We start from the raw sequence: 25,484 nt of genomic DNA on the forward strand, positions 1-25,484 counted from the left end.
ATCACGTAATGTACATCGTTCATTTCTGCTGTCTCATCTCTCCGTCTGCAACGCCAGTGTGATGGGAAAACTGACAGCCAACCATGTATGTCGGGTCCCAAGCGTTCCTCTCCGCTCACGCGCTACACGAATATGTCAGTTTCCGTACTCGCAAAGTGCGCTGCACAGAGACGCAAAAATCCACATACCGCCGAGTGATCGTCCGCTCCTCGTCCTCGATGTCTTTGATCGTGTCGAAAATCCCCCCAAGGGCAACCCAGCCGAAACTGTGCCCGCCGAAGTACTTCTGCTCCATGTTCCCGATCCGAAAGGCGATCCAGGCGCGGAGAAGGGACACCTCGTGCGGCGTGTCGTCCTCGCCCTCCAACTCGTGGCGCACGTCGCTGACGAGTGTGGCGGTCTGCTCCCTCAGCTGCGAGATGAGGTCTCGACGCTTACGGGGCTGCGAGCATTTTGCGACAATGGTGCCGACCTGTCCGGGATCGGGTGAGTATGGTGTACTGCATGCACTGACGATACGCTTGGGCAGGCACTCACGACGGCCTCTTCCTCCGTCAGCATCGCCGTGCGCGAGTTCTCGAGCGCATGATCGGCGCAGATCGCCCGCAGACGGGAAACATAGCTGTTGTACAGCTCCCAGATACTCGTCACCGTCGCCCGGTCGTAGCTGCCGGGGTCGATGAAGCCTGCCACGTGGTGTCGCACAGCGTCGAAGACCACGTCTTCCTCGCTGGACCGGTTAGTGTGGAATTGACCAAGGATGGTAGGGAGGAAGTCCTGTCCTGCCTGCCGCATATGCCTGAGCTGATAGCGAGCAGCACGATCCACCGTTCGGAGAGCAGGTAGGTCGATAGAACGGTACAGCTTGCCGATAGCCCGGACGCTCTCGTAAAATCGCGGGGATTCAGAGAGAGTATCGATGCTCATCGTCTCAGGCGCGTTCCAGTCCGGCTTCCTAGCGAACTGAAGGCGTGGTATGTGCTGGATGGGCACTGGCTGTCCGCTTTTCGGATAGTCGACCGCATCGCTGTGGAGGGCGGCCAGCTTGAGACAGTCTGGGTCTAGGATACCCTCGGTGCTCTGGTCGGCGATGATGAGCCACGTTATCGCGATTATCCCAAGGGTCTTCGGAACTGTTCAGCTGTTGACAATACAGAGAGTAAAACGCTGGCGTACATCGCTGTTGATATATTCCGCAACAAATTCTGCAACGTCGACCATGGTGCTTTCGTGATCAACAAGCTTCCGAGGGGTAGCTTTGTATTCTGCCGCATAGAACGTTCGAGGCGGTAGGAGTTCGGGCATCGAGGTAACATTGTACTCGTCGCCATCAAGATCGCCGCCTCCGAGACAGGACGGCAGTGGCCGTTTTCCTGGGATATGCGTCAAAGACGGCACTTCAGGCTACAGCCAAGTCCATGGGAACATACCCTTGATGGAGAAAACTACCGTGTTTCTGAGCGACTCCATTGAGAATGGCGAACCGGGGCGCGGTCGTCCTATCGCATGGACGACCTGAGCGTCCCCCGGATGTATGGTCGGAGAGCGGGAGATCAGGGTGCGGCCCTCGAGATAGCGCAGACCACCACGGTCAGGCGCATCGATGCAGACGAATATCTCTCCCTCTTCAAGATACCCGTGGACGTCTGCTACTCCTACTAACGTCCAGCCCTCCGGAACGGGAATCCTCGCCCGGTGCTTCAGCTCTCGTAGGACATGATTGATTGCGAAGTCCATGGTCTGTCGCCAGAACACCTCGTTGTTGAGCGGACCGAGGCCGAGCTTATGAAGTCCTAGCATCACAGACGTGAGACGGAAGGATCCGCCAAGACCATGGCCCTCAAGGAGGCGAGCGGACCTCTCAAGTGACTCGACAGCCGCCTTAACGTCGCGCACAGCGTTATCCTGTAGACGTTGGAAGACCTCGTAGGGGACCCCAAGTCCCTCCAACAGCATGATGAGGGGCCTGTTCAGATAATATGGCGCAGGTTTCTCGAAAGCCCTAGCGACCTCGATGTTGCGCGAGTCGGGACTCTCGAACTTGATCATTGAGGGTCGTATGAGGATAGAGCGTCCTGGGAGTGTGTAGTCGACACTGAGCATGCCTTTAGAGCCCTGGAATCGGATTTGGTATGCGCGGGGATACGTCCTGTCCCGGCGGCCGCGACGTCTGTTCTCCTGCAGCGCGCGCCAGATGTCCTTGGCAAGCTGAGGCGAAATAGTACCCACGCCGTCCGTGAACTCCCTCTTTCCGGAGGCATCCTTGATGTCACTGCCGAAGATGATCTGGCCAGCGTCGATAGTGATTGACGCATCTGTCGCGGTAAATGCCTGGGAGATCCTGGCAGCATAACGCGCGGGGCAATAGATGAGCTCCGGGTCGAAGGTAAGGTTCCTGAAGGTACCGAGACTTCCGATGATGGCCGCTGCATCCACAAAGTGGGTATACCCTTGGTCGTCGGTATGTCTGAAAGGCTTGACAAACCAGACCGCGTGCTCCTTCAAGGCTGATTGGGAGTATGCGAGGAAGTCGAATCGGGCTCCCGGGAACGCGAGTCCGCCGAGCAAGACGCTCTTGACCCTACGATTGACGAAGTCTGTGCCGTCGATTTCGCGGTCGAAACGCAGCTGGAGCCGGTTCTCATCCTGGAAGCAGACGCGAAGGAAAGAGTCCTGGGAGCGATAGTACTTGCGCATGACGCGGTTGGACCGTTCCGGGAACGGGCCTTCCAGTATCATAGTAGTAGGAGTGATGGTGACGCGAAGGCAATGGAAGGGGGCAGTCGCGTCGGCAGTATTCAGGGCGGTGTTCAAAGGTTTATAGACGAAGTTGGCGGCGACCGAGGTGAACAGCTCAACGACGTCGCCTGAATAGAGTTCCGCCTGTGGACTATGCCCTTGACTAATTGGGTCTTCCCCGTACCAGAAGAGGGCCCTGGCTTGAGCGATGAAGTCGCGGAGGAGTGCCGCGGTATGATCCCGGCCCTTGCTGCGTAGGAGTGTTTCTATTGGGCGCCGAAGCCTAAGCATCTCCTTGAAGTCTACTAGGCACGACCGCAAAAGGGCTTCGACCTGGAATGCCACCATCCAGGGCTGACGCAGTGCCCAGAATGCGCATTCCTCCCGTACATCTTGAGCGAATAGCCCTCGCCGTTCCACGTGGTATGCGAAGTTGTCCGGACGGGTACAATGGGCAGCGCGTGCTAAGCTCCGGAATTGCTCGAGGTCGTCCACCGATGAGGCCTCTAGACGAAGAGCTAGCGAAGTATACGGGGCAACCGCTTCGTGGGTTTCATCGAACGCGGACCACTTTCTACGAAGGGGGATGTCACCGCCCTTGAGTGCGCTGATGAGACTAGACGTGACGCTTTCGGTCTCGAAGGAGGGAGGATTACTGAGGGAGAAAAAGATGACTGGGACACCGGATGATGGATCGACCGCAGCAGACGTCCAGCCAATTTGGCTGGCGCGTATAGCGATAATACGCGTGTCGTCCAGCCCAGACCCGCGAACTCTGATGCGAAATTCGCGCCGCTCCTCCACAAAGACCAGGACAGCGGAACACGATTTCTCCCATTCAATAGAGAAGACTTGGTCTCGGCATTCCCATCCGAACTGAATTGTAACGAGTGGTACTTGGCGCAACCTGAGGTCTTCGGCGTCGCGCTCACGGGCTTGAGCTATCCTTGGATCTTCGAATGACTGCCGCTGGACTCTCTCCAGTACCTCCATGCGCGGGTCCTTTTTACTCCGCTGGAATTGAACACGGGTGACTCCGAGGGTAAGGAAGCGCGTCGCAGTAGGATGGCCATAGATTTGCAGAAACTTGTTGCCGATGTCCACGGAGGGCAGAGTCAAAGTACCATATTGCCAAGGAGAGCGCTTCTTCTGGGGGAAGACATAGACGTCGAAATTCATTCGGGGTCTAGATGAGTCGCTGAAGGGAAGGGAATGGAGGATACTGGCTAGCTCTAGCTTGAGCTGGTGTTTGGTGGTCCCGTGGGGAAGACTTGTCATGAAGATATCCATGACTACGGAGAGGAGAGAAGAGAGGCTAAGGCAGAGGCGTGAAGGGTCTGTGAGAGAAGGGCGAAAGCGGAGACGGTCGAGAGCAGGTGGATGAGTGAATGTTCAGAGTTATAGGGGTAGTCGGATTGCCGCAGCACAACAGAGACGCACAAGGCGCTCCCATAACCTATAAGTCGATGTATAGATCAGTGGTAATTCTTTTCGATATATGGTGTATGTCAGACGCAGCAATGAACGAAATTTCGACTTGATATGAGAGTAAAATCGGCTTCATCTCACCTCGACGTTGGCCGAAACGCGGAGGATTGGGGTGGAAGAAATACATCCAGAGACGTATCGGGGTATTACCGCAGCGCCACCAAGGACTTATCGCATTATCGTGTGCAGCACACGGCCAGGCCCAATGGCATCATAGCTCAGACTAGGTGACAGCCATAGGACGCCTGATACGTCAGAATGCAAGCAAAATAAGTTCCTAAACGGCGTAGTCATTGACAGAGTCATGCATTGCCTTCGAAATATGGGTGTCTTCGTGGCCTGTACGGGGAGTCGTCAGACAGCGATTTGAAGCCACATAAGGATCATAGACAAGTTTCACAGCCGAGCATGCATCCAGAACGTCAAGACGGTGGTACATATGCCGTTGGAAGTATTTGCCTGAGTTCTCTACGACCGGAGGATATCCTGTCCTCGATGAGTTTCTGAAACACCTGATATAAGCACAAGCAGTGTTACATAGAACAATACGCACCACATCGTTCATGTAGCGGTTTCGCACAAACTCACTGCGGATCCAGGAAATAGTTTCTGCCCTCGCATTCCTGTCAGGAATGGCTCGAGACAGAGTCAGACTTCGTATGGTGTTCAGGCGGTTGGTTCCTACATCTTGTGGCCCGTATGGCTGAGCGGTACAGGTTGAGAGCCTGTTGTTTGAGTATGAAGTGCTTCAAGGTGAGTCCAGACATGAGCAGTCAATTCTTCGAACCGCAGCGGCGAGCAGGACGAGTGACCGAGAAATTATTGAGCTGAGCAGTTGTGCCTGAGTTGGGATGGAGGAACGCGCACGCGCGCTTCGGCGTGCCTTCCTGTCCAGTGCCGCGCAAAGCCGCGCTCCTGCTTGAGCTGACACCAAAGAGCTCAAATCCATCCGACGCCCCCTCGCACACACCTCCGTCTTTGCTTCCGGTATGGCTACTCATGAAACCGATTCTTCTCTCGTAACCGCACACACAACACCATCGCTCGCCCCCGGAGACGCCGTTGACGCCGTGGTCGAAGCTGTAGCGAAGGCCTCTTTGCAGGACGAAGTGGCGGCGGATGTCCAGCAGAAAACCTCAGACACACCTGCTCGCCCGCTTCGGGTGTATGCGCGATATGATATCCTCCAGCTCTCGAAGTCGCCTCTCATCGAACTGCCCGAGGGGATGCCTACTTTCAAGGAGTGGTTTGGGTATGTCAGGACTGACGCGACTACCTTATGTTTCTATAACGAGTTCTCTACAGTGACTGGAACGAGCAAGTAGGAAGCAAGAAGGAGGCTGAATCGTCTACAAATACCCCTGCACGAGATCGTCGGTATGTAGCAGCTCCGCTGGATGCGTAGGCTCATCTGACCGGCCTCTCAGTTTTCGTAGAGACACAGAGGATGGCGGTATGCAGATTTTGATGTCCCTCATTCGCATTGCTCAACATTGTCTACAGATTCTTCTCGGGCATCGTTCCGTTCAGGACTTACGCAGCCGTCGCAAATGGGCAATTTCAGACATCAATCAATCCGCACCACCGAACGCGGCGCCGAGAAGGAGGTGGATAAGGAGAGGGAACGCGACCTGCGTGACCGTGAGGGTCAAGAGCGGCTTCGAAATGTGAGTTATACTGGTCCTTGCGTTCATATTGTGGCCTTATGCGGTTGTCGCAGCTTTCCGACAAATACGACCGCGACCGGCTCGCATTGTCATCTGTATCGACCCTTCGTAACAAAGACCGGGACGCCGCGCCACATCTAACGGGTACATCGACTTCACGGCTCGGGCAAGCTGCCGGTGCTGGCCGTCGCGCCGAAGGTAGAGAGGCATCTAAGAGGAAACCGGTCGAGAGTAGCGACGATTGGCGCAGAGGTGAGTGCATCGTAACGGTGATACGTGTCCTGGTCGGTCCGTTGACGTCGTCCCCGTAGGCGCAGAACCGAACCGAGCGGGTCGTGAAGACAGTAAGAGCTTCTTACGTACACTATAAGCGCATCTTGGGCTGACATTGTACTCAGGGGCTGATAACCCGAGGCGAGATCGCGAGACTCGTGAACGGCCACGCTCGCGTGCACGCGAGTCCTCTCGCCCGAGAAGGGAACCTTCGACAACTCGGCGGGACCGCGATCGTGATCGCGAAGACAGAGACCGTCCTAGGGAGCGCCGCGGCGATGGTGACCGCGACGACCGCAGGGAGAAGGACGATGGTGGTCGACGCGACAGGGACGACTACCCTCGTCGAGACTGGGATGATCCCTCTGATCGGGATCGACCCGACTACGGCCGTCGCGCGAAGGACTCTGATCGCGACACTGAAGATGACCCTAGGCGGTGGCGGGACGATGGTCGCAGGGATGAGCGCGTTGCTGCTCGGCGGGAACGCGACCGCGGCTGGGATCGATTCGAGGACCGCGACCGGGAGCGTCCCTCGGGTGGTGAAGAGAGGGACGCGCGCACGCGCCGTGGTGCTGGACGTGATCGTCGACTCGGCGCGGCCGACGATGATAAAGACAGGGAGAATCGACGCGATCGCGATAGGGATCGCGAGGCTGAGCCTGCCTGGATGGAAACATACGTCCCCTCAACCCCAGGTGGTGGCATTCTTGGTGGCAAGACAGAGGATGGCGAGCTTGATGGTATTCAGGCTTGGAAGAAGGGTATGAAGGAGAGGGAGCGCAAGGAAAAGGGCAGCGACGCGAACCCGGGCGGCAAGAACACGAATGCCAATGGCTCTTCTGAGCAGCAGGCGGCTTCAAGCTCTGAGAGTCCGATGGACGAGATCCAGTTGTTCAAGCTGATGATGAAGCGCGAGGCTCAAAAGAAAGAAGACAAGTCTCCCGACGGGCAACTGGAGTACGGGCCTCCAGGTCTTTCCAACAGTTCATCATTGCAAGGCAACGCTGCTTCAGGTGAGTCTGCGTCGTTGTAACATGGAATTTCCGACTTGACGAGGCAATGAATAGATCCGGCTATCATCACCCACCACCTTACGGATGGACTGAAGATTTCACCCTCACAGTCTCATCAAGGCGAAGACCCTTCACCACGACCACCTTCATCTACTACTCCTGCTTCCAATGGCATCCAATCCTTGCTGACTGCTCTCACAACCGAGGCAGCTGCTATGCATCGCGGTTCTGAGTTGGCGAGCCCCTCGCTTGATCGTTCGCTAGAAGGCTCAAGGGTCATGGGGCCGCGTCTAGCCCAGGCAGCTTCACAGTCTGCAACGAACGCCTCCTCGCCTAGCGACCTTCCCTCCTCCAACGCCTCCCCTAATACCTTCAACCCGCCCGCTGGCTCTCGTGTCCTCGCGTTCAAGTCTCGCAATGCTGCAAACAACGTGCCAACCGCCCCTGGCAATCAAATGCCACCCCCTGGTCTCTCCGTTCCTCAAGTTCGGTCTGCGTCCGGTTCATCTGCCATCCCACCGCATATTCCGGATACACTCGGCAACGACATGCATTATGCGGGCCAACGTATGAATGCTGCCGATCCTTCTCGTGGGGTCCGGAGTTTCTCGCCCCTCAGCAACGGTTCACAGCCCAACTTGCTCATGGACGACCCCCGCGAAGCGATGCATCTGGGGCAGCTAAACGAGGGTATCCGCCGTGCGTCTGGTTCCGCAGCGGAACGTGCGATTTTCGGCATCCCTGGGGAGAATGCCCCTCCTTACAACGACATGGGCGGGCCGCAAGCCGGCGGGTTCCCTCTAGGTGTCCAGCTGGATCCCTCAGGCAGCGGAGCCAATTACACCAACAAGGGCAGTCGGTTCGCAAAGTTCTTTGACGCGAGAACCCGGGACGTGCAGGCCACAGGGCCACGCCTCGCACAGCAGCAGCAGCAGCAGCAGCAAGCGCCTCCCGTACAGCCTGGGCACCCGCACCTCCGCCAAGAGCCGCCCGCGCTCGGCGGCGTTGGTCCACCGAGAGGAGAGAGGACTATGGAAGATATCTTCGCGATGCTGCAGAGCTCGTCGCAGGTTTGTCGAGGATATTCGGTTAACACGCCGCTCATGCTAACGGTATTTTAGCAGGGCCACAGGATGTCTCCGCAGATCGTGCAGCCGGGTCGGATACCCCAGGGTGGCAATCAGTTCGCCCAGAGCAATCTCGAGCTACAAATTTTGCAACAACAGCAACAGCATCTGCACCAGCAACAGCTGGCCCAAAACAACCGCCTCGATTCTCTCTACGACAGCCGAATCGACGATCGGAACTTCGTCCCGGACGGTCTCGTCCCTGGATTGCGCCCTGCACCACCCCGTTCCCGCAGCCGAGAGTCTGGTGGTATCCTCTTCAACGAACAGATCGACGACCCCCTGCACTTCAACGTCCAGCGCCTTACCCAGCAGCGGAACATGGAGCAGATGTTCAACAACGGCCCCGTGCCCTCCATGTACGCCCAGCAGCAGGCGGCGATGCACCGCAACGGCGGTCTCCCGATGCAGCAGGGCCAGTACCGCGGCTCCTCCCCCATCTCCAGCCACAGCCAAAACCCTCTCCAGCCGCCGTCGCAGCGCCTCCCTCCCGGGCTCGCCAACCTCGGCGCCCGCCCCCCACACGATCCTTCACAGTTCCTTGGCGCCGGCGTCGGCATGCCCGGTGGCGGACTGCACGGCCCCACGCCCGCGCAGCAAGTCTACAACACCTTCACGCAGGGCGGCCTCGGCGGCTACAACGGCAACCCGCCGCTGCGCGGGCCGCCGGGTCCCCCGAATCCCCTGTCGGTCAACCCCATGGGCGGACTGGGCCCGAACAGCTTGGAGATGCGCGCGGCGAACCAGGCGCAGCTGCTGGGCATGCAGGGCAACTTGGGCGGCGCAGGGCTTCGGGGCTCAGGCCCTGGCTTCGGGCCGCAACAGGGCCCTGGGGGTCAGATGTCGCTCGCGATGCGCCAACAACTCCAGCAACAGCAGCAGCAGCAGCACATCCCGCCACAGATGATGGCGCACCTCCTCCCGTCGCACCTCCAGCAGCAGGCCGTGCACGGCGGTGGTGCGCAGACCACCCAGGACTTGATGGCGCTCTTGATGGGCGGTCACAGAGAGTGAGCAGCGGGCCCCGGTATATGCTTGTGTCCATATCCTTCCTCTCCTTTCGCGCATCCGCATTTCGATTTTCTCTCTCATGCCACGACGCTTCCCCTCCCTCTGTACCTAATTTCTGACACGCGTAAGTAGCACACGCACGTAGGCAGTAGTGCCAATATTGTGTCGGTTTAGCTCTGATTGACGACGTGGACTTGAATGCCGCGCGCAAGCTCAAGCATATACATCCACAACGAATTTTGCCGACAGGCCGATGATCTATTGCGCGACGTCTCGACCGCGGCTGGTGCCACTGAGCTGATTCATGCGCGCAGGTTTCAGGCTAGATTCGCCGTCGCTGCCATAAAGTTGGTATACGTTTCTCCTGGGCTGTAAGGTATCTCAGGGTTATACGCTTAACTTACTACAACTGTACCTGCATGGCATCATAACGTACTCGAGGACGGACGAGAAATTCGCTGAAGCCTGACAGCTGCATGACAGTGACGTCATTGTCCCTCTTGCGGTAGCTTCCTGCCCACGGCGGCGCAAACAAGCGCTCGCTGTACCTGAAGCGCGACCGGTCCCGATCGCACAACCGGAGATCTACAAGACAGCGGTCCCTTGCGGGCTCCTACTCTACGCTAGGTTTTCCACCTTGCAGTACCTTAACACAGCTAAGTCTCCAGACTCCAAGGACACATGTCTTCAAGAGGAGCATTCCAGGAGAAGCGTCGCGCGGATAGGCACCGGCCAGGGACGTGCAGGGAGTGCAGGGTCGCGGCGAGATGCACTGCATGCGCTCCCGGGCATCTCATCTCGAATCTGATCCGCGCATCCGGGGAAGCCTGATAGGGCAGGCGGGCTCCCATCAGCCGGAGGGAGGTGGGAACGCCAGGGTTGGTCAGCAGCGCGACAACGCCTTCAAGCTGCCTTTCCGGGCCCAGGCGGAGTCCCACCTCCTCCCCCCATGCTGTCGCCCAGTGCGCGTGCCACCCGCGCTGATAGTCCTCTTGTTCTCCTGCAGAGGCGTCTCGCTACTACCTCCGGAACGCAGAGCCTATTCTATTAAGCTCTTTCTCCCACATGCGCAACAAGCCTTCTAAGCGCGGGTAGCATTTTGACTTCAACTCCGTCCCTTCTGCCCGCGTGCTCCCCTTGTCCCAGGTAAGTCCCCTCGTCTTATGCGCAGTATCGCCGGCCCGGGGAAATAGGAATGATGGATACTGTCCGGACGCGCGTTGTCTCTGCCCCGCTGCGCGACCGCACCCTCCTTCGCTCAATTGGAATGCTCCAGCCCGCGGAGGTCTCAACTCTTGTGTTCGGTTGCCCCGGCCGTGCCGGCACCCTCGTGAGTCGTGCGCCGCACAACTCGGACACTGCGATCGAACCCCACGCGCGCTCGCACGAAGATCGTACGTGCGTTGCGTACTTGACAAGTGCACTTACTCACAGTGGCTTCCGCAACCGCCGTGGGGGCGGCCATTGGTCGGGCTTCGAAAGTTCTTGTGTGAAAAGACGTTATAACGAGCTGATAGCGGCCCTGCGCGTGCGGGGGTTCCCATCTACTGCATGCAGGCCTGCGCCGCGTTAACGACGGCGCAAGCTAGAAGCTCGTGATGGGAGGTCCTCGCGCCGAGAGAATCCCAGCCCGAGCTGAGCGCCGCGTGCTGTACGTATGAACGCCCCCGGCAGACGTTCGTACGCACAGCCCGAGGCGTATTTGCAGCCCGCGAGCCTCCAACGGATAGCCGGTTCCCTTCGGCGGTCTTTGGTCCTTGTCTTTCCGGATCAGTTGCGCCAGCGGAATTCCGCACCAGATGCGAGGTGACGGACCCACAGCGAACGACGAAGTGAATCCCGAGGGTCTCTTGCGGCTCCAGACGTCGACGCCACCGTGGCACGTCTGGAAGGGGCCTCTGTGGCGATCTTGTGCGCCGCTGGTCCCCACGGCTATACTTGCTGGTGGGCCCGCGGTGTGCGACGGGCTGCGGGTCCGAGATCACGCTCACTCTGCCGCACAGGAGAACAAAGGGCAGCGCGGGATTCCCGCCGTCGGGGCGAGCAAGAACGGGAAGCGTCACCTCTCCGTCATGCCGCCCTTCTGCAAAAACGCGGCGCACGAGGCAAGCGGCGGCAGGTAATCAGAATGTACGCTGTCAGCGGCGACGTTCAGTGCCTCCCCAACGTCAGGAGTACGTCAAGGCTCCGTTCCCTCAGCTGGTGAGTATGAGCGCTATGATTGATACGATAAGGTGACTGATGGGAGGGGATTCTTGGGCGCGCGGAGTGCGAGGGTGAAGAGCGGACCAGCTGGCCTGGGACGCACGAATCCTGGACGGGAATGTCGCCTTGTAGCTATCCTGGTTGGCAGCTCATCGCGCGCATTCGCAACGGGCTCGAGCAGTCGCACCCTCGTGCCTCAGCGGGCCTATGGCCGGAATTTGAGGATCCGTGCATGCGATGCGGCCGCTGTTCAGAACGTTCAGATCTGCGCGGGCCCAGTGATAGAGCTGTATGATGATGATGTCGTCCAGGAACGGCGGTACGCGGTCTCTCTTAAATAATAGGCTGGTTAGGCGAGGAATGTAATGGAGCGGACAACATGTTACGAAGGAGTAACGGGACTGCTGCGAGACTGGAAGAGAAGGTGATACGCTTTCCCGGCGCGCAAGGCAGTCGGACGGGGAAGCAGGGGCTTACCTAAAGTATGGAGATATGAGACGGATCTGGGTGCCTGCAGGCAGACAACGTGTTCAGGTTCACGCAGCTCATCGCCAGAAATGGGCCAATTGGCAAAGGACCCGAGAAAGGCTGGTGTATTAGAGACAGCGCGCGGGGAGATCTAAGCGGACACGCCTTTCGAGCATTGTGATTGCACACCCGCCAGCTACGTTTCACCGGCACCTTGAAAGCATCGGTCGTCGACAGCGAACGTAGCTCTCCTCCCTCCCTCCCCCGTCGCCCAGCAGCTTCCCCCCGGCAGCCGCTTCGCCGACCCCGCCCTGCCAGCCGAGCACCGACGAGGCCCCCGCCGACTCCCCGCTCAGAGCTTCGCACCCCCTGCACCAGCCAGTCCGCGTCGGCCCCGCAGTCGATCGCCATACTCTGGTCGCGCCAGCAGCATAGAAGACGGCATCCGCCCGAAGTCCCTCCTTTACCCCACAGTCCTTCGTTTCGAATCGTTTCGGTCCCGGGACTCCCAGGCCGCACAGCTAGCTCAGCAGCACAAGTTTAATTTGCGTAAGGTCGGCATTTAATCCGTTGGGTCGCTCGCTCCGTATTCGTGGTCGCAAGAACGCTTACAGGTCCGCGGGTGTGTGTGAGTACCGAGGGGATGCGGAACGAGCGGCGCAGGATTGGACGATGGCTGACGGATATCTGCAGATTTCTGCAGGCTGAAGTCTGGTGCAGTGAAGGACGTGACGGGGCATTCGATCGAAGGTGAGTTGCAGCTGCAGTCAATTTCGATTTCCCCGTTCGGGACGGGCACGGACGACGGGGCGGCGGCATCGTGGAACGTGGCCCGTGGGAACAGTGCGCGCTCCCCGAACAAAGCGGACCATCACAGATCGCGCGAAACCTCCCGGCGTCTTTGTTCCCCATCCCAGGCCCACCGTGCTCCCCAGCGGTGCGCACAGGCCCATCATGTGTGCGGGGACTTTCAGCTGCCAGCCCCGCCCACCAGGGGCGTATCGCAGGCAGCGGCGGCGGCGATGTCATGGCCAAGAGGGCGGTGGAGAGGCCGCACACGAGGCATCTGATGTCTGTGACGAGGCAGTCGATAACATCTGGAGTAACCCCTTCACAAGGATTGGTTATTATCGGATTATTATGTGCCTGCGAAATGTTAGCCTGGGCATTGTTCCTTGCCATCAGCTTTCCGCGCCTACGGCCTCGCCCCGGATTCCCGGTTCCCTTATAGCTCATTTCGGTCTCCATTCGTCGCTTCCTCTGCCCTCCCCGCTCGTCCTCGACGTCCCCGACGTCTTCGACCCCCTCCCGCTACCCGCACCTCTTTGCCTCTGTATATCCTCACGACCCTCACGCTGACGATCCTTAATTTCCCCCGGATCAGCGATCTCGACGCTCTTCCACCCACCCTCGTCCACTTAGCCACGGACGACCACAGCTCGCGACTCCGCCCGAGTTGTTGCATGATCTTTTCCCGTAAGTGCCCCTCTCTGCGTCTTGGCCTCCCTGTATGCGTAGCAGTCGTATTCTCTCTCTGGGCGCACTTTTTGCCTCTGTCGCTCTGGGATGTGATGATCGGGCGCAGTGTCGCGTGCGTTCGCTCCGCCCCGTGAAGTGTAGTGTTCATGTTCTCGCCGCTCTGTTTGTCTTTCCCCCTCTCCCCATAATCGTCTCTCTCTTTTTTCTCGCTGTTTCTTGGTTCGCATACCCCGTCTGTCTTCTTTCTACGCGATTCCCCTTGTTCGTTTGAATACGTTACTTCTCCCAACGTTGGCGCGCGCAACTTTCGTTGGATCTAATCTTCCCGATGTCTTTCGTCTCGTCTTCTGCCGGCGCAGTCGCTCACTCGAGCTCCTCCTCGTCTAGCATTCCCTTGAGTCATTCACCTCCTCCCCCCGCCTCCCCCGGTAACATGAAGGACGTCTCCAACTCATCCCGGGCCGCCCGCCCTTCTGCCTACCCCAAGAAGAAGCCATCGCCATACGGCGTGTCGAAATCTTCGCGGAGGCAATCACCACTTTACCCGCCCCACTCCCTCATCCGCAAGACCCCTCGTGCTGCGAAGGCGGAGCAAATCGCGCAACGACAGCGGTACCTGCAGATCAGCGCTCTGCGCCGGGAAGGTATCTACCTGGAAGAGGAGTATCACGACGAGATTCGTGGATATATGCACGAGATGGAGGTGAGTCCAAGTGCACGAGCTCCCTTCAAGTGTCCGCTGAACTCGTATTGCAGCGCAGCACGATGTGTCATATGGTGTCGATGGACCAACAACCAGAGATCCGATGGCATATGCGTCCCTGCTTGGTGGACTTCCTCGTGGAGCTTCACTTCGTCTTCAGGCTACGCCCCGAAACGCTCTACCTCACGCTGAACATTATCGACCGCTACGTCTCGAAGCGGATCGTCTACGTCAAGCACTACCAGCTTGTCGGATGCGCCGCTCTCTGGATCGCTGCGAAGTTCGAGGACGCCAAGGAGCGCGTACCTACTGTTCAGGACCTCGCTCAGATGTGCCAGGAGACTTACGACGAGTCGGCGTTCATCCAGATGGAGGGCCACGTTCTCTCGACAATTCAGTGGACGCTGGGTCACCCGACGGCGGAATCGTGGTTGCGCATCCTTTGCTGTGGCCCGATCATCGAGGAGCAGAAAGTGCAACACGTCGCTCGCTTTCTCATGGAGATCACGCTGTTCTACCGCGAGTTCTGCCAGTACCCATCTTCGGCTGTGGCGCTGGGCTCGCTGACGCTTGCGCGTTCCCTCTGTGGAAAGAGCCGTCGCATCTTCGAGGAGACTGAGGAGTGCCTTGAGATCGTGGAGCACCTGGACAACCGCTTGGCGAAGCACGCGAACGACCTGTCGGAGACGCTTGTCAAGAAGTACTCCTACGCCTTCTACTCGAAGGCGGCGACGTTCGTTCTCCAGTTTTACCTCCAAGGCGGCCGCTTCCAGCTCCAGAATACGCTCGCCTTCCCCATGACGCCCGTGCGGACGCACTCGCCCAAGGTGTGCACGCCCATGAGCGTCTCCACGACGGCTTCGGACCTATCGGACGACATGCCAGCGACGCCAACTAGCCCTATGTTTTCTAGCGACGCGTTCGGGAGCTCGTACATGTCGGACGACAAGGAAAACCTTCCCTCCCCGAAGTTCGAGCCCGTGATCAACAAGCAGCTCATCGAGCAAGTTCCTGAGCAGTTCTTGCCTCACGACTTCGTCAAGTACCAGCGCCAGGCTCTTCACAACCTGAACGTCGGGTCACCTCGACCTGCCGTGGTCTCGTGAAGCAGCTGTGGCCTTCAGAACTTGTCGCTTCCGCTCGTCGAAGCTTGTCATCGTTGCCTGGGTTGTAAAAAGCTTTCCTCCGCTGTCGCTCGTCCGATGCAATACGTCTCTCGTCTCCAGCAAAATGTATCAACACTACCATACACGTCGTCCTTCGGCACCCCCTCCACGCAATCTGTCTCCTCATCATCAACATCATCGGCTCAACCATGCATTCTTTCCTCTGCAATCGTGTCTCGTCTCTCCCGCCCCCCTTCCAAGTGTCGGACGCCGTCGCCTATACGAGTACAAGAAGTCGAAGTCGATTCAGACGGCTGACGTTCACGATACACCGCAGTGTACGCCTCTCCCCGTGTACGATTACGGACGGCCCTCTGGACGCCGTCCCCCGGTGTATCTGTCGTTCGACTGCAGCATTGGCACCTTTCCGACCCCTTCCCCGCGGACATTGTGTTCAACATTCATTCGAACATACTCTATCCTATGCATCCCGACCTTCCCTTCATCTGCGCACCTATTCCGGATCGCTTTACGCGACAAGCATCCTCTTCCCTTCTTCCCCCCACCCGAACCCCGATCCAACTTAAGTCGCCGCCTTCGTTCTATCTTATTCTTCACGTTTATTGTACATTCTTCACTGCACTCCCCCCGTCCTTGAAGCATCCCTCGTCCCCCACCCTCCCCGCGCGCATTGTGTCATATCGTCCTTTTAGTCGACTCCTTCCGTACAGTCTCGTCAATGTCGCAGCATCCAATCACATCAACCACTGTCGTACTCTGGGCCTGAAGGGCTCGCCGCACTGTTCCGCGCATTCCTGTCGTTTACATTACTGCCAATCGAGCATCAAATTATATTATTGCATCTAAGCTGCAGCACGACGGGCGCGACGCCGGCTCGATCAAGGGTGGGGATAGGAGCGCAGGCAGGGTGCGACAGTCTGGCGGCTAGGCTCGATCCCTGACAGCTGCAGTGCGCGCAAACCCCGGAGGGTCAGATACGGGCGTTCGCGATAGATGGATATGCACTGGCGATCTGAATATGCTGCGGCGGACGCACGAACGCACCCCGGCCGCACGCAGCACACGGGCGCGGGCTGTTCGAATGATCGGGCGCAGACCGCGTTCTGTTCTTCTACGTTACCAGGGTGAGGTAAAGGAGGCGCAGGACTCACACCTCGCCGGATAGCGAATAGTTCGAAGCACCCTCGGTGGCTTTGAGTGATCAGGCACGGGGGCGGCGGGGGAATGATGCTGGGCCATCGCCCATGGCGTGACCGCCTGGGCTGCTGCGACGCACCGGTGCCCATGTGAGGAGGGCGGTGCGCGTGCAGCCTGTGATGACGGCCCCAGGCTGGGGGTGGTGCGACGCCCGCGCGCAGACTGGACGGACCGCACCCGAGCGCGGCGGCGAGCGAGATATCTGCGTATGTCGAATCTCGATTCCGAGGGGCATGATGCGCAGACATGGGCAGCCCGGTGCTCGCGGCGCGCGAATAGTTCCTACTCGTTCCTACAAGTGCCATCAGCAGCCGATTCAAGCCCTCGCCTTCCCGCACCTTGCGCCCGGGCCCGAGGGGAGGGTGGTGCGCCGTGTGCTCCCAAGGCGCACCATACAATACACCGGCTCCGTTCGGATTCCCGGAAAGACGCAGGACGCAGGAAGCAGGCCGCCGCGCGCGAGTGAGTACAGCTTCCCGGAATACTCGCACCCTCATATCCGCGGAAATATACATCCCATCGCATCTCTTACAAGTTGCGTGACAGGCAGGAGTTCTAATGTCGCCGCTAGCCCCGGTGGCGGTCGCGCTGGAGGGCGCGGCGGCGATCGCGGCGAGACCCATGGCCTCCACCGCCTTGTTTCCTATAGGTTATCGCTAGTCTCGATAACACTGTCTCCGGTGGGTCGGTGACGCGTCGAGTCGCCGAGGGGCGTGCCACCACCACCACCGGACCACCACAGCTATCGATATTCGATATTCTCGTCTTGTGTGCGCACGCGCGCCCGGCCGGGATGCGTGCTAAGTGTTGAGCACGCTGGGAAGCTCGCAGGGGTGGCAACACCCTGGTACCTGTGATCGAGGGCCGGTCGGGAGGATAGCGTGCAACGTGCGCGCGGTCGCGGCCGCGGTGGAGCAGGAGTGCAGCTGAAAGATGTGCCAGCGCTGGCAGGAACGGTGCTACCGTGCGCGGTGTTCCAAATCCGCGTCCTCCTGAGCGTACCAGCATCATCGACCTTTGCACTTCGTCATCGCTGCATCAACGGCGGCCGCCCCTGGCAGAGTGTGTGTGCAGGCCTAGAGCCCGAGCGGGTCCGAAGAGGCTGTTTGAGGTCATCATAGGGGGATTGCGCGCGCAGACTAGCTTCGAGTTCGACGCCGAACGGCGAGAAGATCCAACGTTTAAGCTATCGTACATACAGCGCGGACACTGGACAGCACTTCATCTTTCTTCCCCTCCACGTCCCGTACCACCATGTGCGCACCCGGTGTCCCGACCCCGCTCAGGAGGCGGGGAACCAGCCGCCGATCTTCCTCCATTCTACCCCGGACGCGCGCCCACAATACATGCAGATACGCAGCTTCTCGCGCCCCCGCGCGCCGCCCCCAAGCCTTCCCATCCATCCGTCAAGTCAGACCTTCGCATGACAAGAACCCGCCGCACCTTCGCTTCCCCGGGCTCACTCGAGCACCCACTGGCCGTCGTTGTGCTTGATCGTGACCGGGCGCTTCTCGTCGAGGCTGATGCGGCCCGCGTTCAGGATCGCGGTGGTGAGCACCGTGTTCGCGATTGTGGGCAGCCCGTGCTTGTCGTAGTCCGCCGGCTGCGTCAGCCCCGCATTCACGCTGCGCGCGGCGTCGATGAACTTCTCGATGGACACGTAGCCGTACCCGCGCTGGCCGTCAAAGTGCCCGCTCTCCGACGGCGAGTACTTCATGCTGCGCCCGGCGAAGACGGAAATGTGTCGGCAATGTCGACGTCAAGGGCGATGAATGATGCAGGGTGAGGTCGGGTCGGGGGCGTAGGACAAAGATGCAGGTGATTGATTTAGTCCGGGGGGTCGCACGATGAGAGCGGAGGACGTACTAGAAGGGGTTGTACCACGCCTTGCCCGTGTCATCCTGGACGATGTCGTAACCGCGGTGCGCCTGGTCGACGTTGATCTCGCCCTGCGCGACAGACACACGATGATCAGCAATTAATATCTCTGATCGCAGTGCCACCGCCATGGACAATTGCGGGTCCCCGCGCCGCGTGCAATGGTGCGGGTGCTGCGATGTTGAGTACGCACCTTCTCAGCCATGTAGTACCAGTGTTGACCGGTGTGGATCCCCGCCTTGAGTGGGGCTGTCCACGAGGCCGTGTAGACGGCGGTGCCGCGGTGGGTTGCGCTCGTGAGCGACTGCCAGTCGACGAGCAGCGTGATCGTGTCCTCCGTCTGGGGCACGCAGTTAAACGGCTCGCTCGTCGCGATCCCGGCCGCGGCGCTCGCAACGACACGCGTGGGGACCGCCCTGTCCTGCATCATCCAGCAGTGGATGTCGATATGGTGCGACGACAGGTAGTAGCTGACAGATGACAATTTAGGTGAGTTCAAATTCGAACGGGCGGCCGACGCTCCTTAAGCATACCTGATGTCGGAATCCTTGCCCGCCCAGGCACGGAACGTCTCCAGCTGGCTCTTGGGCTGGCTCATCCACGCGCTGAAGAAGTTGAACTCGCCCAGAGACGGAGCGCGTGCCTTGGCGTCGCTGTATACGGGATCGAAGCTGCCCGCCGAATTTGAGTTTGGGTGTCGGCCGACGCGATTCGAAGCACAAATCGCTCACCGTTTATGGTGCTCAACGAAGCATACTACGTTGTGCTTCTTTGCCGCTTCGACGAGTTCATTGTGGTGCTGGAGCAGCTGGACGGCGGGTTTCGTGACCAAGACGTGCAGGCCACGCTCGATAGCATACAGCGAAATGCGGTAATGAGTGCCTAAATAACGATGAGAAGCGCCTCGGTGTATGTGCCAGGATCACTGACTATCCGGAGTGAAGATGATCACAGCATCACCGGGAGACAGCTTGTCGATGGCCTGTTTGTCTGAGGTACAAGGCGAGCGAAGGTGAGTAACCGGCTGGCTTTTCGATAAAGTGATGTGAGAACTGACAAGCCTCCGGGTCGATAGACTCTCCCTCTGGGTACGCATCGAAGCTGCGCCACGTTAGGAAAAGCAAACGCGACAAGCGGAAAAGCGTACGAGAGGTCCATGTCTTTGTAGACATTGGCGATGTTCTCCTGGAGGTGCTTTCGGATAGCGGGGAACTTCGAGCCATTTGTGCCGACCATGCCCAGCTTGTCCACCTGCAGATGTGTGGGTGAGTGGCAGATTTCTAGGAGACGACGCGGGCGTCGCAACTGGCGAACGTCCTGGGAGCCGCGGGATGTTCTCCGCAGAACGTGTTCCGAAACATGTTCTGTGTTCCGAGTGACAGAATGTGACGAAGACCTCATAGGCCAAACCACAAGTTGAGGGACTCTAGGATAAGTGTCTTCGTGCATCGCTGAAGTACACTTAAGGTGCACTGGTAAGCCTTAATATCCATCGTAACGTCATGGCGAGCGTACAAGATCAAGGCGCGAGCCCGTCACTCACGTCGAACGAGCAACACACTGCACGCCCATCCACCACTAGTGGTCACCTCTGTCACTCAGTAGGTCACCAGAACGCGAAACATGTGTCGGAACGTGTTCTGCAGGACAGATCTCGCCGCTGCCGAGGCTTTCTGCGCAACTGACCTTCCCGAGTCTCCGTTGGTCAAAGCATGTCAGCCCGACGACCTGCACCTGTATGAGAAAGGTGTATCTTCAAAATTGAGGTGCGTTACATACGCCGATCTATAGAGAGCGTAATGGTGAGCATGGTGCATTCCACAAGCTGTGGCGAGACGGCTTACCTTCTTGTCGGATTTTGAGGCACCAGCGCCGGTCCACCCAGTGGTGTACTCGCCCTTGGATACCAAAGGTAAGCATTGCAGATCCATGAGGTCTGAATCTTAGCACGTACAGTGCCACCTGGATAGTTGCATCGTAAGTGATCGAAGGCGTATGGTACTGAGAAGTGGTCACCTACACATCAAGATGTTCAGCTTCTTCAATTCGGCCGACATCGCTGAAAATCCGGGTGGGGTTAATGGGTCGGGAGGGGATAAAGGGGAAGAAGGGTGAGCTCGTCATGCTGGGCAACGTAGCAGCCGTATTTAAGGCCGTCCGAACTCTGAGCCCGAGCACTCCTGAGGGTGTAGAAACGGGCCGAGTGACCCGGCGGCCCGGTTTCCCGGGCCTGCCGCTCCGGGAACCGCAGACGGGCGTTCCGAATTCAGCTGCCGGCGCTTCAAGGTACCTGAGCTTACCGTCTCGCCGCTCTCCAGTCTCGAGGAGCTCTCCAAGGTCTTGACCTCCCTGTGTCATTCTTACGCTCTCGTGGGCTACGATATGCGCATATGCAAATGTGCGCATCGGGGGTAATACTCACAACATTCCCTTCTACCGGGTCAAGACGGCGTATTCTTGGGATGCACCGAAGTTCGCCCGCAGGCAGCTGCTGTGAGCTGCTGTGAAGATGCACCTGTTCTCGACAGCTAAGTGGCCGACTAGAAGGTACGGTCTATGCTTGGTCTTCGTCCTGTTCGTGCGGAGGCCCTACGGGATCGTCTATCGACACAGGTTGCGCCGCCGCAGCGGTCCTAACCTCCGCGCGTGCGATCGAAGGGACACGCAGGGTCATCGTGTGGTTGTTCCCCGCGGAATTCGAGATTTTCGAGCGGTCTTCCCTCCCCCTTTGACGATACTTCGTTGAGCTCTGCACAACTCATTCGCAGCCAGTCCTGGTGACCAAGAGGCGTCATTGGACGAACGCGCGCTTCCCCTCAACGATAGGGCTTCATACACAGAGCTTGTTCTGGGGTTCTGGGACGGAGAGTAGGCTTGCACAGCATGCGGATAACGTTAACGAGAGCCGTCGGCTTTGCGGTGAGCAGTGGAGAGTCTGTTCGGTGTCGAGAACTACCCTAGCTGTGGACAGGCGATGCTGGGCGCGGCTAGGGGCTGGCCCTGGACGGGCAGGAGGAGGCATGGCTCGGTGCAGAGAAGGTGAGGCAGGACGCGTCTGCGCGAACCTGAGCGTGTGACAAACGCGAACAAGCACGGTGCACGTGGACGGCACGCGTTTCGGGAAATAGTGACGTGCGGCATTGATGGCACTGGAGCGGTCGCGCACTAGCTCTATGTCCACCCAGCCCATGCACACAAGTCCGTCCCACAACTCCCCTTCATGCACCGACCATGGCGCAGTCCTCCCCCATCCCGACACCCAATGTCTTCAAGCCCCCCGTGCCCCCTTCGCCTACCCTCCAGACTAGTCATCCCTCTCTCTTCTACCCGCGGAAGGAATTCATTCGCGATCAGCGCATCGTATCGTCTTTCTCTCTCCTCACCCTCGCGGGCTCTGGTTTCGTCAGGCTCTACAGCTTTCCTCACAGCGTCATAAATGCCCTCCGACGCTTCTTCGAGCTGCAGAAGATCATCATGGCCTGCCGAGAGAACGAAACGACCCACTTCTTCGAGTTCGCGCTCGACCACAAGCCATGGGCGAATCTCAAGAACATCGTATCCGAGAAGCTCGTCGTAGGTATATTCTCCATCATACTCCAGTACGGGTACTCTCTGCTGTCGACCATCGAATACGGCCGGGAGCACGACGACCGCGTCGCTATCGCGTTCTCAAGACCTACCACCGCGCCGGCATCGTCAGCTATTCCCATCATGCCTAGCAACTCCACAAGTACCTTACCTCACACTGGGCCAATGATGTTTGCCATCTCTTTCCCCACCCCGCGTGTTCTGCGCGTCATTGATCCGCCCCTTCCCCTGACGCCTGCTATCCTTCAAGCCGTCCGGAATGCATGGCCACGAGGCATTGCGGACGAGAAGAAATTCGGTGACTCATACGAGTTCAAACTGAAGGGATATAAATGTGAGTCACTCTCCGCCTTTCGATCTACACAGTTGATAGTAACCTTTATCCTCGCAGGGTTCCAGGAGAACACATTTGCTATTGACTCCCTGCAACAAATTCTGTCGCTGCTCAGCGCTCTCGACCGCCATTCCTTCACCTTGCTTACGTCTCTGACTATCGGGAGCCGTGCCCGTACGAAGGATTTTTGGATATTCACTGGTCCTCCGGGAGAACATGGCTCACCTGAATCTCCTCCCGCGAGCCCTACAGGGTCGAGCATGGACTTGAAGCAGAATGGCTTCGCGCATCATGACCGGTGAGTGACGATCTAAGAAACTGCCAGAAACATTTCTTAAATTCAGTGATCAGATCGCTTTCTGGGAGTGCTCGCCCTGCGTCGGACGCGCCGAGTAGCCAAGCTCGTTCAAGCTCCCCTTTCGCGTCGTCCCCCCTCAAACAGGTGACGCTGAGTGCAGGCACGAAGCTGAAGAAGCCGTTCCCGAAAGCGGAGCTGCCTCATGCCTTCAAGTCTGACGCGTCTCTGAACGAGTCTATCAAACTCCCTAGCGATGTCGGGAGCGTCGATATGACCGGGGTGGGGACGGTCCACCGCAGAGCGGCCAGCCAGCCGCATACCCCCGACGTCTTCTATACCACTGGTCCACAAGGCGACGCCCGACAACAGGAATTCAACCCGTGGAATCGCACTTCGAATCCCGCAACCCCCATAGCTGCTCTCTATGCCAGCAATCCCATGGGCCGTCAGCACTCCCGACACCAGTCTCTTGACGATCCGTTTCTGCGGGGGGCGCTAGGCGACTCTCCATACGACATTGCACGACCTCGAACTGGATCCCTCGGCTCACAGGCACCAACGCCGATGGCATCCCCTCCCCCAGCAGTGAGGGCGCGTCGGATATCCTCACCGCTGGCATCTACCGCTTTCGATGGCCTCCAACCCCTGCCAACGCCTACTATGACGCCCTTCCAAGATCCTTTCCGCGTTGACAACGGCCAGCGGGGAAGTCAGGGCAGCGTGCGGGTTGAGCGGGGCAACCTCTCCGACATGCCACGCATACCCACTCCGCCCCTACTCGGCGCGGGCGCGTTCCGCGACTCTGCTTTCTCCTCGAGCACGGGCTGGCGTACCACAGATGTCCCAATCACCTGGACAGGCAAGGACCCGGAGCCCGGGGACGAGAAGCGACGAACGGGCATGTCGGGCGTGCTCGACGCCGATCTCGCGCAGCCTAGCTCGTCGCCTCCGCGTGTTCTACACGGCCCGCGCGAGCGCAGACAGAGCGGCGGACCGCGCGGCGAGCTATCCGCCTCGCGTCCTCCGTCACTTTCGCCACCCCCCATTGCCGCCGCCGCCCCCACCACGACGCATGAACCTCAGGAACCGCGTCTCGAAAGGCTCTCCTCCAGCCCGGCGCTTCCTGGCGCCTGGGCGCCTACTCCACAAGAGGAGAAGAGGCAGGATGACGTAGTGCCTGCTGGGACTCTTAGTGCTCCGGGGCTCGCAGCGACTGCCACCAACGCTACCACCATGACCTCCACCATGCTTCCCCCTACTATCAAAGAACAGCCCAGCCAGGAAGGAGACGACCCGACCGTCGTTGCGCGTGAGCGCAAGGGCGAAGTAAAGGCTCACTCTCCGGAGCAGCACAGAGCAGAGGGCGAGGGCGCGCGCAAGAGCGAGGCGGCGTGGATTGGGAACACGAACGACAGGACACCGCCGAACGGCACGATGCCCAAGGGGTTCATGCAGGCGGCGTACTCTCACCCAAGACTCCCGCCAACGGCGGCGGCAAACGGGAACGCGCCGACAGCGACGGGCAAGCCGCGCTCATCGTCGATCTCCGAGGGCTGGGTGCTCGTGAACATCGACGGCCGCGCGAAGAGCGGCGGGTCCAGGAGCCCAGGACAAGGTGGCCCACCGCGCCCGACGATCCACACGCGGAGCAGCAGCGACTCGCGCGTCCCGACGCCCGCACACCCCCTCGCGCACTCGACAGCGGGCGCGGGCAAGTCGACGATGTCACCTGCCGCGAAGGCGATCGTGATGGTCGACGCGCTTGGGGTGAAGGAGGCCGAGCGCGAGAAGGCGGCGCAGGGGTCGCGGTTCAAGAAACTCTTGGGACGAGGGAGGGATAAGTCAGGCAGCCCGACGCCTGAGCGGACGCCCCCGCCGGGCAACCCGCAACAGAAGGGGAGCGGTTCGCCGCCGGCGAAGTCGAGGTCCCCGGCCCAGCAGCCCAATGGCACCACACCACAGCCAATCGCTACCGCTGCGAGGGTGGGGCGGTGATGCAGATGACGCTCCTACCGCAAACGTAGAGACGCAATTCCCTTTCTTGAGTTTCGAACTTTATAGATGGTGCGTGCCCGGACACATGTCATGATTCTGCACGACATGTCTAACTGGGGCTCCTCTAGTTTCGTTGCGCCATATCGTGCCGTTGTATCCTTCACGATCTGTTACCACTTATGAATGCATACCCTGCTCTTTCCCACTGTCACGCCCTAGTAGCCGCTGCATGTTTTGTGTGTTTCATGTGCACCCACGGATTTTCTGGTTCCGAGCTAGCATCGAACTTGGATTAATACTGTACTTCCCTGTATTGCGGCTGGTTCAGCATTGTACACTACTAGTTTACGGTTATACCAATCACTGAGTTGTGCTGTCCATTTCGGTATGTATATACGATACCACACCTTGAATGTGCTTTGCGACCTGAGGCAACCCGGAGTGATCAAAGATGGGCGCGTCATCGTGCGCGCCTGAGGAGTGTTTGCCGCACAGCCGGTCAATTGCCCTATGTTCACACCCTAGTTCCCTCACGGAGATGCACCGCTGAGTGTCCGATATGTCTGCAATTGCATGGGTTGAACTGTCTGGATTGCAGGACCACAGTCCAAGGCTTGGGCCCGAACGTGCGTGTGTATACCCAGTGCACGTGACCGTTCCAACGCGTCAGCATACCACCCTTCTGTCGCGGCGGCAGAACACAGGCCAGCGGCCGGCCCAGACGTTCGGCGCGGTGAAGGGCAGTCGCCCCGCAGTTAATGGCACATCGGAGGACACTCGATGGCGAACTCACAGCGCAGTGCAGGACACAGTGGGCCGGATGGAGGGGTTAAGGAGCATTGTGGCGTGAGTGACAGAGCAAAATGAGCTTGAACACCGACCTCCACCACA

At 59.0% G+C, this 25,484-nt stretch overlaps 6 protein-coding genes across 6 annotated transcripts; 3 read left to right on the forward strand and 3 right to left on the reverse strand.

Annotated features, from left to right (window-relative positions):
* Nucleotides 1-4: 4 nt before the first annotated feature.
* On the reverse strand, nt 5-4,029 carry TRAVEDRAFT_139911 (RdRP-domain-containing protein; the record flags this gene model as incomplete). Its single annotated transcript, XM_008034889.1, has 5 exons — nt 5-122; nt 189-472; nt 538-1,125; nt 1,177-1,373; nt 1,431-4,029. The coding sequence occupies 5 exons, from the start codon at nt 4,027-4,029 to the stop codon at nt 116-118; spliced, it is 3,675 nt and encodes a 1,224-aa protein (XP_008033080.1). The 3' UTR covers nt 5-115.
* Nucleotides 4,030-4,649: 620 nt separating this feature from the next.
* TRAVEDRAFT_108710 (uncharacterized protein) lies at nt 4,650-4,994 on the reverse strand (the record flags this gene model as incomplete). The annotated part of the gene is made up of 3 exons (XM_008034890.1): nt 4,650-4,730; nt 4,781-4,863; nt 4,913-4,994. 3 exons carry the CDS (start codon nt 4,992-4,994, stop codon nt 4,650-4,652), a joined length of 246 nt encoding a protein of 81 aa, XP_008033081.1.
* Nucleotides 4,995-5,204: 210 nt separating this feature from the next.
* On the forward strand, nt 5,205-9,437 carry TRAVEDRAFT_25825 (uncharacterized protein). Its single transcript, XM_008033676.1, has 9 exons — nt 5,205-5,479; nt 5,533-5,604; nt 5,655-5,680; nt 5,731-5,894; nt 5,948-6,146; nt 6,206-6,238; nt 6,293-7,183; nt 7,238-8,253; nt 8,305-9,437. Exons 1-9 carry the CDS (start codon nt 5,217-5,219, stop codon nt 9,322-9,324), a joined length of 3,684 nt encoding a protein of 1,227 aa, XP_008031867.1. The 5' UTR covers nt 5,205-5,216; the 3' UTR covers nt 9,325-9,437.
* Nucleotides 9,438-13,906: 4,469 nt separating this feature from the next.
* TRAVEDRAFT_110335 (cyclin) lies at nt 13,907-15,282 on the forward strand (the record flags this gene model as incomplete). Its single annotated transcript, XM_008034891.1, has 2 exons — nt 13,907-14,176; nt 14,230-15,282. The coding sequence occupies 2 exons, from the start codon at nt 13,907-13,909 to the stop codon at nt 15,280-15,282; spliced, it is 1,323 nt and encodes a 440-aa protein (XP_008033082.1).
* Nucleotides 15,283-17,642: 2,360 nt separating this feature from the next.
* TRAVEDRAFT_68497 (NAD-P-binding protein) lies at nt 17,643-20,448 on the reverse strand. Its single transcript, XM_008034892.1, has 13 exons — nt 20,399-20,448; nt 20,333-20,340; nt 20,223-20,276; nt 20,158-20,163; nt 20,065-20,106; nt 19,526-19,629; nt 19,436-19,479; nt 19,309-19,368; nt 19,110-19,260; nt 18,912-19,049; nt 18,572-18,848; nt 18,367-18,449; nt 17,643-18,218 (listed from the first exon to the last, which is right to left on the reverse strand). The coding sequence occupies exons 1-13, from the start codon at nt 20,433-20,435 to the stop codon at nt 17,960-17,962; spliced, it is 1,263 nt and encodes a 420-aa protein (XP_008033083.1). The 5' UTR covers nt 20,436-20,448; the 3' UTR covers nt 17,643-17,959.
* A 1,161-nt stretch (nt 20,449-21,609) lies between these two features.
* TRAVEDRAFT_68498 (uncharacterized protein) lies at nt 21,610-24,614 on the forward strand (the record flags this gene model as incomplete). The annotated part of the gene is made up of 3 exons (XM_008034893.1): nt 21,610-22,300; nt 22,358-22,598; nt 22,652-24,614. The coding sequence occupies 3 exons, from the start codon at nt 21,610-21,612 to the stop codon at nt 24,591-24,593; spliced, it is 2,874 nt and encodes a 957-aa protein (XP_008033084.1). The 3' UTR covers nt 24,594-24,614.
* Between the last annotated feature and the right edge of the window lie 870 nt (nt 24,615-25,484).

The sequence above is a fragment of the Trametes versicolor genome (genome assembly GCF_000271585.1).
Source record: "Trametes versicolor FP-101664 SS1 unplaced genomic scaffold TRAVEscaffold_1, whole genome shotgun sequence".
Lineage (NCBI taxonomy): Eukaryota > Fungi > Basidiomycota > Agaricomycetes > Polyporales > Polyporaceae > Trametes > Trametes versicolor.

Excerpts from the sequence above, each read along its gene's own strand:
- TRAVEDRAFT_25825 (XM_008033676.1), top strand. The coding sequence starts at position 5,217 with ATGGCTACTCATGAAACCGATTCTTCTCTCGTAACCGCACACACAACA. Across the intron at positions 5,895-5,947 it reads GTCAAGAGCGGCTTCGAAAT|CTTTCCGACAAATACGACCG; the intron begins GTGAGTTATACT and ends CGGTTGTCGCAG. Across the intron at positions 7,184-7,237 it reads GCAAGGCAACGCTGCTTCAG|ATCCGGCTATCATCACCCAC; the intron begins GTGAGTCTGCGT and ends GGCAATGAATAG.
- TRAVEDRAFT_68497 (XM_008034892.1), bottom strand. The coding sequence starts at position 20,435 with ATGTCGGCCGAATTGAAGAAGCTGAACATCTTGATGT. Across the intron at positions 18,849-18,911 it reads GGCAAGGATTCCGACATCAG|CTACTACCTGTCGTCGCACC; the intron begins GTATGCTTAAGG and ends GTCATCTGTCAG. Across the intron at positions 18,219-18,366 it reads GCGTGGTACAACCCCTTCTA|CATGAAGTACTCGCCGTCGG; the intron begins GTACGTCCTCCG and ends CGCCGGGCGCAG.